The 14,192-nt window shown below is 45.1% G+C and overlaps 1 protein-coding gene across 2 annotated transcripts in view; it reads left to right on the plus strand.

Moving 5' to 3' along the window:
- The window catches only part of LOC142312223 (gastrula zinc finger protein XlCGF66.1-like), a 54,984-nt gene extending 45,326 nt beyond the window's left edge, over positions 1 to 9,658 (plus strand). The window contains exons 2-7 of one of the 2 annotated variants that reach the window (XM_075351132.1): positions 2,072 to 2,220; positions 2,350 to 2,529; positions 2,612 to 2,735; positions 2,818 to 2,915; positions 3,104 to 3,203; positions 8,240 to 9,658. In XM_075351132.1, the coding sequence (XP_075207247.1) occupies positions 2,143 to 2,220; positions 2,350 to 2,529; positions 2,612 to 2,735; positions 2,818 to 2,915; positions 3,104 to 3,203; positions 8,240 to 9,249 (1,590 nt within the window). In that variant the 5' untranslated portion in view covers positions 2,072 to 2,142 and the 3' untranslated portion in view covers positions 9,250 to 9,658. The remainder of the gene's footprint in view (positions 1 to 2,071; positions 2,221 to 2,349; positions 2,530 to 2,611; positions 2,736 to 2,817; positions 2,916 to 3,103; positions 3,204 to 8,239) is intronic. The other variant, XM_075351133.1, reaches the window with a different exon arrangement.
- Positions 9,659 to 14,192: the final 4,534 nt, after the last annotated feature.

Here is a 14,192-nt window from a genome sequence, read left to right on the forward strand (position 1 = left end):
CCCCCCACACACAGTATAATGTTCCCACAGTACCTCCATCCCCCTACACACAGTATATTCCCACAGTACCGTCATCCCCCCCACATACAGTATAATGTTCCCACAGTACCGCCATCCCCCACACACAATATAATGTTCCCACAGTAACATCACCCCCCAACACAAAGTATAATGTTCCCATTGTACCACCATCCCCTCACAACAGTATAATGTTCCCAAAGTACCGCCATCCCCCACACAGTATAATGTTCCCAAAGTACTGCCATCCCCCACACAGTATAATGTTCCCACAGTACCTCCATCCCCCAGACACAGTATAATGTTCCCACAGTGATGCCATCCCAACAGACATAGTATAATCTTCCCCCAGTAATGCCATCCCCACACACAGTATGTTCCCACAGTACCGTCACCCCCAACACACAGTATAATAATGTTCCCACAGTACCGCCACCCCCAACACACAGTATAATGTTCCAAAATTACCTCCATCCCCCAAACACAGTATAATGTTCCCACAGTACCGCCATCCCCACACACAGTATAATATTCCCACAGTACCGCCATCCCCCACACACAATATAATGTTCCCACAGTAACACCACCCCCCAACACACAGTATAATGTTCCCACTGTACCACCATCTCCCCACAACAGTATAATGTTACCAAAGTACCGCCCTCCCCCACACAGTATAATGTTCCCACAGTACCTCCATCCCCCAGACACAGTATAATGTTCCCACAGTGATGCCATCCCAACAGACATAGTATAATGTTCCCCCAGTAATGCCATCCCCATACACAGTATGTTCCCACAGTACCGCCACTCCCAACACACAGTATAATAATGTTCTCACAGTACCGCCACCCCCAACACCCAGTATAATGTTCCCACAGTACCGCCACCCCCAACACACAGTATAATGTTCCCACAGTACCGCCATCCGCCACACACAGTATAATGTTCCCACAGTAACACCATCCCAACAGATATAGCATAATGTTCCCATAGTACCACCATCCCCCCATACACAATATAATGTTCCCAAATTACCTCCATCCCCCAGACACAGTATAATGTCCCCACAGTACCTCCATCCCCTCACAAACAGCATAATCTTAACTCTGTACTGCCATCCTCTCACACAGTATAATGTTCCCACTGTACCACCATCCCCTCATACACAGTATAATGTTCCCAAAATACCGTCATCTCTCCCCACAAACTTTATGATACTACAAGATGCCCCCCACACTATGGCGCTATCCACACCACTAGCTAATAAATAAATCCTCACTTATCCCCATTCTTGATATAGATAAACCCGGCACATACCACCGACCTCCAGGATCAGTTTCCCAAATCTGAAAATGTGGATCTGGGATGGTTGGCAGGTGCTCTACATGTATGAGGGGTTCTTTCTCTTTCTTTCTGCCTATTTATCAGGAATGGAGAATGTTATCCCTGCCTGTCAGAGTAAAATTAATGGCCCCATACAAATGAGATAAATATCTGAACAAGCATTTAACTGCCGACTATCCCACCCGACTGCCAATACACTCAACCATTCTACTTGGCCAGGATTTCCTGTGGTTTCTGTGAGACAGTAGTTGGCAGCCTCCTCTAGTGGAGGCTTACCTCCAGGTAGAAGAAGCGAATCAGCTACTGGATATCAGCATGCCAGATCCTTCTCTCTGATATCATCTGTTTTGAGGCCCTCACATACTGTATGTTATATAGTCCACCAATTCCCCCTAACATGAGAGGTTTCAGCACACTTTAGTCTAATGTGTGTGGGAGCTATAAAAGAGAACAAACATAATGTGGTAAAATTAATAAAAATACCACCGCTGCTTGGGTCCCCGCCTGTCTCTACAGCCAATCAGTTGTCAAAGCAGTGATCAACATAGCCAGTGATTGGGAGCATGGAGGAGATTTCTTAGTCAGCAATTCAACTTATATTCCAGTCCGTATGAGACAAGAAAATATATATGTTTCCCCTTATTATCTCCAGTAATTTTATTATTACACAGGATTCTTTATGATTTTCCATCTTCTTCCCATTCAGGTCCCTACAATATCGGATCCTCTCAGTGGAGATATTTTATATAAGAGATTTTTCTGATTTAATTCTTAAGGATGAATATGGAGAGGGACAAGATGGTGGAGAGGATATTACACCTCACCCTAGAGATCCTCTTCCGGCTTACTGGAGAGGTGAGAGATTCTGATGACGCAACATTACATCATTCTTATCTATGGGAATAACAGATGGACAGATCTGGAGAGGTGAGGACTCTGGAAATGTCTGTAGTGAGATTTATTAATGTGTCTCTCCATAACCAGGATTACACAGTAGTGAAGAAGACCTCTAGTGAGCGCTGTCAGGACCCTGTGTCTGAGGGATGGGGAAGACCCCTGAGCCTAATCACAGGGCCTTCACTTCAACCCCTGATACCTGAGGACATCAATGACCTGAAGATCCTAGAACTCACCTACAAGATGATTGAGCTGCTGACTGGAGAGGTGACACTGCTAGGAATGCTGGGACATTATACAGTAACGCTATGTAGGGATCGGGGAATGACGGTGTCATTGTATGTGTCAGGTTCCTATAAGGTGTCAGGACGTCACCATCTATTTCTCCATGGAGGAGTGGGAGTATTTAGAAGGACACAAAGATCTGTACAAGGATGTTATGATGGAGGTTCCCCAGCCCCTCACATCACCAGGTAATAGACAGGACTAAATACACACGGCCTATAATTATCTGATGAAAGGAATGAATTCAGTCCCTGTACGTGTTTCCTCCAGTTCTATCCAGTAGGAGGACAACACCAGAGAGATGTCTCCATCCTCTTCTTCCACAGGACTGTACACAGGGAAATCCCAATGTTCCTCAGGACTATCAGGTAGGTGGAGAGAAGGTGTCATGAAATCTTCCTATTATGTGTAGACGACTGTGAAGGTCTTGTGCTCAGTCTTGTTTTATCCACCAGTATTATATGTTTTATACTTGTGTAATGAGAGCGGTGGAGATGGCAGGATTAGAGCTGATCATAGATGTGACTTCTCCATCTGTCTGTGACTTTTACAATAGTTGTTTCAGGCTGAAGATCTGACCCATATTAATACTACAGAGATATATGTGAGGGGTGATGAACTGTGTAAAGAGGAGATTCCTACAGATAACCGCCCAGGTGAGTAGTAACCACTAAATGCAGAGAAGTCATAGATTCTTCTCAGTCACTGACTGCGGCTGCTTTATCGGTGGTATAGTCCGGCCCTAGACCACAACATTCTTTTCCACCTTGAACTGTTGAAATTACTTTGGGTACTAAAATCCCTTCTTGTATAGAGCTGAATACTTGGAGGATTCACTTACCCTTCTGAACTTAGAAGATACTGACCCTTACCTGCCCAGATCTGTAAACTACAAAACCAAATGACAGCGTACGTAGAATGTGCTGCTAAGTTAGAAAATTACTTGAAGGAAAATATTATGAACAGCCTCTAAGAGAAAGCCGAAGGTAGTGATGCTGTTGTCTTTCTAGAATCCTGATATGTTATTGGATGAATCTACCTTCTCTCCCTTCTGTGCTGCTGAATGTGCTCATAGGGTCCCTACAAGACCAGGTCCAGTCTTTCTGGCTAAACTTTGCATTTTTGATCAACAACATGAAATATGTAGTGAGAACTAAGTGTGAATTTCTGTAAAATAACAATTTTCCTTTCATCCTGACTTTTAAATGATCTCCCGGCGGCCGGCTTTTGAGAGCGATCAGCTGATCGCTCTCTCTCATTTTTAGACTGTAAGCGGAATCCGCTTTCTCATGACACTTCTTGTCACCCGATGTACAACGCATAAGTCACAAGCATCAAGCAACGCATGTGACTGATACAAAAAAAATCGGAAATGTGAACATAGCCTAATACTTTCTGCACTTTTCTGCTCAGAACTCATAACAGCTCCAATGAGACATCATAAATGAGTGCAACTCCGGTATAATTGTTTGAGTTTATCCCCGGAACATCCACTGTCCTTAGATTCTGTTTCCAACATCTCCTCCAGCCCCAACTGCAGAATGTAGAACGCCGCACCTGGTGACAGAAGCAGATGTCACAGAATCGGATCCCACAGGAGACGTCAGTCATTATTTGCTGAATGTGACAGAATGGCAGCAAACCAAGGCAGAAGAAAAGCCCATAAAGTGGACCATTTTGGAATTTATAACTCTTTAGGCGTCTTTACACGCAACGACATCGCTAACGAGTTATCGCTGGGGTCATGGAATTCGTGCTGCACATCTGGCCTCGTTAATGACGTCGTTGCGTGTGACCTCTACGAGCGACCGCTAACGATCAGAAATAGTCACCTAATCGTTGATCGTGGACACGTCGTTCCTTTCCCAAATATCATTGCTCTTTCAGGACGCAGGTTGTTCGTCGTTCCTGAAGCAGCACACATCGCTACGTGTGACACCCCGGGAACGACAAACAACAGCGTTCCTGCGTCGTCCGGCAACGAGGTGGGAGTGACGTTAATGCGGCTGCTCTCCGCCCCTCCGATTCTATTGGTGGCCCGCTGTGTGACGTCGCTGTGACGCTGCACGAACCTCCCCATTAAAAAAGAGGTTGTTCGGAGGCCACAGCGATGTCGTTAGGAAGGTAAGTATGTGTGACGCGTACCGGCGATATTGTTCACCACGGGCAGTGATTTCCCCATGACGCACAAACGACGGGGGTGGGTGCGATCGCTAGCGACATCGCTAGCGATGTCACAGCATGTAAAGCGGCCTTTAGTGAATTCATCTATAAGAGTAGTAATATTTTTGACTCCACAAAGTGAAAGTTGCCAATATCCCGTTTTATTACCCATCACATAGTGCGGCAGGAGACACACATGCTGTAAGTTCAGTGGGTTCTTCTTACTACAGCAATGCAGAATACATGGAAGCTAAATGTGGTTTGGGTGGCATGGCCTAACGCAGCATGTGAGATGAAGCAAGCACCGGAGCTCCTGACTAGCAGGTAGCCAGTTCCATATTTTAGAACCCGTGAATACAACAAAAATCTGCTGTCCCTACGCTGGACGGGCTGCTGTACCTGGAGATCTCCTAATTTCCGGCCACAATCAACGAAAGAGCTGTAAAAAGACGGCGGGGATGTGAGTCACAAAATCCAAGATGGCGCCACCGCCTCTGGTACGTGGAAGATGGAGGTAGTCGGGGAGACTTGGAGAAAAGAAGTGGCTGTTAGGATGGAGCGGTTTTCAGGAGAGAAGGTGCAGAAACTGGTGAGCGGGGTAGAGCAGGACAATGCTACATCATTAATACTGGGGGAGATGTGGGGGAACCAGGAGCACATGGAGAGAGCAGGCAGGAGAATCAAGCAGCATGGTAAAAGTGTGCAATGTAATGACTGTGACGGCTGCTGTGCACCACAATGAACAACTGCAAACATTTTATGGCTGCCTCTGATTGAAAATCCTCTCTCTCTGCTCTGACCATGCAAATAAGCAGTCTCAAGGAAGATATATCAGGTGTCCTTCATAGCCTACAAAAAGTGTGAAGGACTGAACAGGGGTGGTGGAGGGCAAAGTCAGCAAGTTTGAAGATCTGCTAACTGGTACAGAGTGTAAACAAATGACGCTACAAATTTCTACACTGCTGATCAAAGCAGGTGACCTAGAAAACATGTCAAGACGTAACAATTTGAGGATAATTGGGGTGCCTGAGAAAATTCATATCCTTGTCCCACTGAATTTTTTTTAAATCGATCTACGGTCAAAAATTGTATCTGAGACTCCTTTGTTCGCAGTGGAATGTGCGATAGAGTGCAGTTTTAGCCAAAAGTTTGCATTACAGAGACGAGGACATTATTCTCAAACAACAAAGATACAATCTCGACCTCACCATAAACAGGTCCAAAATCTCAATTTGTTTCTAGATTATTCCATTGAAGTGCAAAAGCACAGAGACAATTTTATTGATGTAAAGAGGCAGCTGATACATACAGTACATATCCTGTATTTAATGTTGTATCCTGCCAAGCTGAGGGTGACAGCTGGAGGAATTTTTGCCATTTTTTTCCTAATGTGAAGGAAGTGCTCTACTAGCTAGACATGAATGGGACCAAAATGTTGCAGGGTAGGATCTACTCATCCATATATATATTCTTACCGTGAAGAAGACTGTCTTGTTTGTTGGGGCCCATTGGCGTTATATTGCATTTCATTTGTTTAATAGATGTGAAAGGAGGTATATATTTTTGAATATCTCCTAGAAGGACTGGAGTTTTAGATGGGAGTCCCGTGTGTGCACAATTGACTGTGCATTAAGTGAAAAGGATTGTTGGCTGGTTTTGGACGAAGTCTCAGGAATATGTACACTCGCTTTCTCCTTAAGGAGAGAGTTACTATTCAAATTCTTAATAGGGCGGGGGAATTTTTGCGTTTAAAACCTTTGGGTTATGTCTGTTATGGTTGACAACGCCACACTAAATACACTAAGGGAATGCTTCATCATTAGGATAATATCTATACAACAGTATTCATTATGGCTGGGTCTGTGAAAATACTTAGCTGCAATGTTAGAGGGCTCTCGTCTAGTATCAAAAGACAGCCAATTTTTCAATATCTTCAGAAGGAAAAACTTTAAATAATTTGCTTGCAAGAAACGTATCTTACAATGGAACAGCTTAATTATCTGAATAAGAAATGGCTTCAGACTACATACCACTCTACACACTCCATCTATTCGAGGGGTGTCAGTATTCTGGTCCCTGAAGGCGCTCAGTTTGACTATCATAAAGTAATTGTAGTTACAGAAGGTCATTATGTTTGCTTATATTGTACATTATATACTAAAGGGTGCTTTACACGCTGCGACATCACTAGCGATAGCTAGCGATGTCATGCGCGATAGCACCCGCCCCGTGCGACATTTGGTGATTGCCGCCGTAGCGAACATTATCGCTACGGCAGCGTCACACGCACATACCTTTACAGCGACGTCTCTGTTACCGCCGAACAATCCCTCCTTCATGGGGGAGGTGCGTTCGGCGTCATAGCGACGTCCCTGTGGCGTCACTAAGCAGCCACCCAATAGCAGAGGAGGGGAGGAGATGAGCTGCCGGAACATGCCTCCCACCTCCTTCCTTCCTCATTGCCGGTGGACGGCAGGTAAGGAGATGTTCGTCGCTCCTTGCGGTGTCACATGTAGCGATGTGTGGTGCCGCAGGATCGACGAACAACCTCGCTAGTGACCAGACAACGATTTTTGGTAAATGAACGACGTGTTACAGACCAAAGATTTTAAACTCTTTTGCGATCGTTTAAGGTCGCTCCTAGGTGTCACACGCTGTGATGTCGCTAACGACGCCGGATGTGCGTCACAGACACCGTGCCCCCTACAATATATCGTTAGCGATGTCGCAGCGTGTAAAGCACCCTTAAGTCTGTACTAATAATTTCAATATATATATATATATATATATATATATATATATATATATACTCGTATATATACCAGCACACACGATCCTTAAGATAACAGCGGATTTCCCATTACTCTAACATGTGAACCAGTGGGAATTTGCTAAAATTGCACTGGTTGACGCAGGTTTATGTAATGGTGTAGTGTTTTTTTGAGAGAAACCGAGGTGCACTGTGTGAAGATATTGGGGAGGGGTCATGGGACTGTGGGAATTGGTGTTCTTTTCTTTGTATGTGTATATAAATATTGTTGGAAAATGTTAATAAAAATATCTGATTTAAAAATGTTGTTTGGGCACAATGCAAGTTTCAGAAACAAAGGGAAGATTTGACTGTAGGAGAGTGTGTTTTGCCGGATTGGATTATGGATGCCATGTTGCTTTTCAAGGGCCTCTGAGTTACTAATAATGTTGAAACCCTCTGATTTTCCATTGAGAGATGATGGACCTGAGTGGGGATTATTTTTTGCAAGATGAGTAGACGTTTTTATTGGTAATCTTTTCACCGAAATGATATTTTTTCGTGGCTTCTTATTCCATTATTTTGGAGGCAGAATGAACAAACAGTTGAACACCTCACTCTACTGGTTCATCCTACGGGGTTTTCTATTAGACTAAGCTGTCATTGTTTTAGTGAATAATATAATTTTGCTACATAACTTTCCATTTCTATGGACATTTTAAGTAGAAATGTTCAAAAATATTTTATTAATTATAGTTTAATTAATTTTATTATTGGCAGATGATTGTGAAAGGACATCAGAGGGGCAACTGACATCTTCAATTTTTAAATCAGATGACCTTGATATCACACAGTATACAACTAAAGTGAATGACATTACTCCAGATATCCCATCATCTCTTCACATCAAATACCTAGCCACTGCTCCTATGAAACAAGTTCTCTCTTCTGAATCATTACAGACTACCAGGAAAAATAAAAGTCACAAACCAGTCATTAAAAAACGAACTGTTCTTAAAGCAAAAAGGTCAATCTCACATTCAGAATATGGAAATAGTTTTCTCCTCAAAACATCTTTTCTTAAACATCAAAATATGCACATTGAGAAAAGATTTTATTGTACCAAATGTGGGAAATACTTTAACTATAAATCAGGTCTTGTAATACACCAAAGAATTGACACAGGGGAGAAGCCATATTCATGTTCAGAATGTGGGAAATGTTTTGCACGTAAATCAATTCTTGTTACACACCAGAGCATTCATACAGGGAAGAAACCATATCCATGTTCAGAATGTGGGAAATATTTTAACCGGAAATCGATTCTTGTTAATCACCAGAGAAGTCACGTAGGGGAGAAACCATATTCATGTTCAGAATGTGGGAAATGTTATGGAGATAAGTCGAGTCTTGTTAGACACCAAACAGTTCACACAGGGGAAAAGCCATTTTCATGTTTAGAATGTGGGAAATGTTTTGTAATTAAACCATATCTTGTTAGTCATCAAAAGACTCACACTGGGGATAAGCCTTTTTCATGTACAGAATGTGGGAAATGTTTTTCACAGAAATCAAATCTTGTTAAACATCAGACAACGCACACAGGGGCAAAGCCATATTCATGTTCAGAATGTGGGAAATGTTTTGCAGATAAATCATATCTTGTTAAACATCAAAGAACTCACAGAGTGGATAAGCCTTTTTCATGTTCAGAATGTGGGAAATGTTTTAACCAGAAATCACATCTTATTACACACCAGAGAATTCACACGGGTGCGAAGCCTTACTGATATCAAGATTTTGACATCTGAATGTTTGAAAATCATATTTTGTTTACCATCACAAATAACTCATATAGGGAGAAATTATATATTTTATTGACAAATTGTACAAAAACCATATAACAGACCATCGTATAGTTGAATGACAAATAGAATTCACTTTAGAACTTACCTTATCTTGGATAACTTACCTTAACTTGGACTATAAGACACACTTTTTTTTAATCAGAATTTTTTTATTAATTATATTAAATATTTACAAAGAAAATAATATTTCAAAGCGGGTATTGTTACAAAAATGTAACTTGGTATAGTATTTTGCATTTGCATTCTTTCATATAATATATTACACTGATATACTGTATGTCCTCCATGTATGAGGTAAAAACAATAAAATAAACCTAATTTTCCAGAAATATACAGATTGTTTGTCTTTCTTTCCAACTTCTTATTAACTTGCAACTCCCCACCCTCTCCAGAGATACTAAATACCGCCTTATTACAAAGTACATCTGGTTACAAGAACATAAAATATAAAATAGGGAGAGCAAAGAGTATGTTAAGCTTACTTATTATGATTCTTTTTTTAGCTAGTATTACTTTTTTAAAATCTTTATCTCTTGGAAAAGTACATGATACCCACCAATTTCGACATGAATAGTTATAGAATCCAAGGCTGTGGAGTTTGAGTCGGTGTCCATTTTGGTGGAGTCGGAGTTGGAGTCGGTATAAAATGGACCAAATCCTAAAATATATAATAATTTGGGAACAGCGGTTCAATGCAGTATGTGATGTAATATATATATATATATATATATATATATATACACGCCGTGTGCAGAATTATTAGGCAAGTTGTATTTTAGAGATTTTTTTTTATTATTGATCAAGTGGACATGCCTGCTGTTTTTGACCGATCTCAGACAAGCACACCATATCCTTCTCAATCCACCATAATATCTCCGTCTGCACCTCCCTCACAGTAATCAAAAAGGATAATGCTCCGCTTCACCATAAATAATAGGTGCTCAGGAAAAATTAGACAATATAATAGAGGAAATTTCTGGCACACAAAAAGTAGTGAAAATGATTTTTTTAATTAATTTTATAGTGATTTCTGCAAAAAGTCACACCAAACACTCCTTATGCCAACGTTTCGGCTCTTTTAGGCAGGGCCTTTTTCAAGGCAAAGGATCCTGGGGTGGACTAAAGCAGAGTCTGCAGAAATGGGTTGCAGAGAATATTAAGGCATCATAAGTGATAGCACTTGCCAGTGCTGCAAGGAGACAAGGAGTGACTGTGAGTGAATAGATGTGCTGGCGCCTTTGAAAGCAGCTGGGAGTCTTGGACGGCGTCCTGTGTGCAGGCTGTGCTGTGCATCTCCCTCACAGCCCACAAGTTTGTGGAGTACACCCTGTTAAACCCTCTCTCAGCACAGCAGCCAGCCCTCAAGAACAATACAAGGCACAGACTACACTGTGTGCAGAACTATTAGGCAAGTTGTATTTTAGAGGATTTTTTTATTATTGATCAACAACTATTTCTTCATCGTTCCTTATGGGAGACCCAGACCATGGGTGTATAGCTTCTGCCTCCGGAGGACACACAAAGTACTACACTAAAAAGTGTAGCTCCTCCCTCCTAGCATATACACCCCCTGGATAACCAAATATAGCCAGTTCAATGCTTTGTGTTCAGGAGGTACACATCCACACATGCATTCTCATCTGATTTTTGATTTTAAAGAGTTTGAAGAAAAGCGGGTCCAGGCTGGACCCCCGGCATGTCCCTTCTCACCCCACTGTGTCGGCAGTGCTGTTAAGGTTGATTCCAAGGCTGGAGCCTTACATGCCGCGCTCCTTCACCATCCCTCGGGCTCTGGCTTGAAGTGGGAGCCAGCACAGCTCTCACTGCTTTGCAGGAGACCGGTCTCCATCCGCAGCCCTTTCAGGACCCTGCCGGACGGAGCACTCATCCCTCAGGGACCTGGCGCTGCGTCTCACAAGCTAAGTATTTGAGACGTTAGTATTTGAGACGTTATTGTCAGGGGGTCCCTTGTATCTTTATTGTGGGGGAGAGTGTGTCAGGTTACTTTGGTGACGTTTCTGGCCGGTTCTCTGGTTTTCACCTGAGAACCGCGCCGAGGGGGCCTGCGCGCCGGCCGCATTGTAAAATTTAGGCCCCGGCTTCGGCCTACTTTCGTTTTCACTGCCCCTGCATGTCAGTCATGCAGAGGGACAGTGCGGCGCCGCCCACCGGCCGTTCAGCACAGGGGAGGACACTCCTCTCTGAGGAGATGTTTCCCTCCCCTGTATATCTCAATGGCCCTCCGGTTCCCGCTCTTGGACTAGGCCCCGCCCCCCTCCTCACTCCGGCGCCATTTTATCAGCGTTCTCACACTGATCGGCGCGAGCTGTGGGATCCGGAGGGCACACAAAACGGTCTGGTAAGCCACAACCTCTGGTTGTGGAACTTCTTATACACTCTCTGGGCATTCTGAAGGAGTGTGTTCTTTACTGCAGAGCCCCCACCTCAGCAGCATGTCTCACACTAGGAGCAAGGCTGCAAGGCTGTACTCAATATGCACTGCATGTAAGCTCGTACTGCCTGAACCGAGCACATATCCTCATTGTGATGCCTGCTCTAACATGGTGGTGCCTCAGCCTGGAGTCTCCCCAGTGGTCCCTCCGGCTGCTCCGGCCCCGGTGGCTGAACCCCCGGCTTGGGTAGAATTGTTTTCTAAGTCTATCTCCCAGTCCTTTGCCGACTCCATGGGACAGCTGTCCCGGACTCTGCTGAGCATGCATCAGCCCCCTTTTCAGGGCGCCTCTGCTGCTTCGGCTCGCTCTGCAGAGCTCACAGAGGATTCTTCATCTGCTCCCAGACCCCGTCCTCCTAAAAGGAGATGCAGGGTCCCCTCTCCTTCCTCTTCCCGCGGCTCCGATTCACGAGCCGACTCGCAGAACGAGGAGGATATCTTTACTGGGGGCTCGGACGCTACCTCCATGTGCCCCATTGATCTGACCGAGGGTGATGCAGATGTTAGTGATTTGATTGCGTTCATTAATTCTGTACTGGACCTCAATCCGCCAGTATCAGAGGAGCAACCCTCTCTGGCAGAAAAGCACCAGTTTACCTTGCCTAAGAGAACAAGGAGTGTGTTCTTTAACCACTCCAGTTTTCAAGCCACTGTGTCCAAGCCCAGAGCCTGTCCTGACAAACGCTTCCCAAAGCGTGGTTCTGATGACCGTTTTCCTTTTCCACCAGAGGTGGTCAAGGAGTGGGCTCACTCACCAAAGGTAGACCCTCCGGTGTCTAGACTCTCAGCCCGGACAGTTGTATCTGTGGCTGATGGCACCTCACTTAAGGATCCCACTGACCGCCAGGTTGACCTCCTGGCCAAGTCTGTCTATGAGGCGGCAGGGGCCTCGTTCTCCCCATCCTTTGCAGCAGTGTGGGCTATCAAAGCCATCTCTGCTTCCCTAGAGGAGATGCATTCCCTCACTAGGGACTCTATGCCTGAATTGGTTGCCTTAACTTCCCAGGCTTCAGCCTTTTCAGCCTACGCCATGTCTACCATGCTGGAGGCCTCTCACCGCACTGCGGTGGCCTCCGCTAATTCCCTCGCTATCCGCAGGATCTTGTGGCTTCGAGAGTGGAAGGCAGATGCTTCTTCAAAGAAGTACCTTGCTGGGCTCCCATTTGCTGGGTCCAGGCTGTTCTGTGAACAACTGGATGAAATAATTAAGGAGGCTACTGGCGGGAAGAGTACTTCCTTGCCACAGACTAAAACCAGGAAACCTGTCCAGGGCAGGAACCAGTTGAGGTTTCGTTCCTTTCGCTCCTCTAACTGGTCGTCCTCTAAGCCCTCGGCCTCGTCCACTAACTCAGCCAAGGACCAGAAGCCCACCTGGCGCAAGAAGCCGCGTCCACAAAAGTCCGCAGGAGCTGCTGCCACCAAGGCAGCCTCCTCTTGACTATCTGGCAGAGCCGGCTACATCCTTGGTCGGTGGCAGGCTCTCCCACTTTGGCGACGTGTGGTTTCAACACGTCTCCGATCAGTGGGTGCGGGATATCATCTCCCACGGCTACAGGATAGAGTTCTCTTCCAGCCCGCCAAACAGATTTTTTCTGTCAACTCCCCCCTGCTCCAAGGCCGCCGCCTTCTCTCAGGCCGTGGCATCCTTGCAGGCCAACGGAGTAATTGTACCGGTTCCCGCCAGGGAACGGTTCAGAGGTTTTTACTCAAATCTCTTCCTGGTCCCCAAAAAAGACAGGTCCTTCAGGCCCATCCTGGATCTCAAGCTTCTCAACAAGCATGTTCAGGTGCAGCATTTTCGTATGGAGTCTCTGCGATCAGTCATTGCCTCAATGACCCAAGGAGATTTCCTGGCATCCATCGACATCAGAGATGCCTATCTGCATGTGCCAATTGCAGTTTCACACCAGCGTTGGCTACGTTTTGCAATCGGAGAGGAACATTTCCAATTCGTGGCTCTCCCCTTCGGGTTAGCCACGGCCCCTCGAGTATTTACCAAGGTCATGGCAGCAGTGGTTGCGGTTCTGCACCTCCAGGGGTTGGCAGTGATTCCTTACCTGGACGACCTTCTTGTCAAGGCTTCATCCAGTGCAGACTGTCAGCGGAGTGTCTCGCTCACTCTCGCCACTCTTGTTCAATTCGGGTGGCTTGTCAATCTGCCCAAGTCCACTCTGACCCCGACCCAAAAACTCACGTACCTAGGGATGCAATTCGAGACTCTGCCGGCACTTGTCAAACTGCCCTTAGTCAAACAGCAGTCCCTCCATCTGGCGGTGCGCTCTCTGTTGAGGCCCCGCCGTCATTCCATCAGGCACCTCATGCAGGTGCTGGGTCAGATGGTGGCGTCAATGGAAGCGGTTCCCTTTGCCCAGTTCCATCTGCGTCCTCTGCAGCTGGACATTCTCCGCTGTTG

Source organism: Anomaloglossus baeobatrachus, chromosome 5, assembly GCF_048569485.1.
Source record: "Anomaloglossus baeobatrachus isolate aAnoBae1 chromosome 5, aAnoBae1.hap1, whole genome shotgun sequence".
Lineage (NCBI taxonomy): Eukaryota > Metazoa > Chordata > Amphibia > Anura > Aromobatidae > Anomaloglossus > Anomaloglossus baeobatrachus.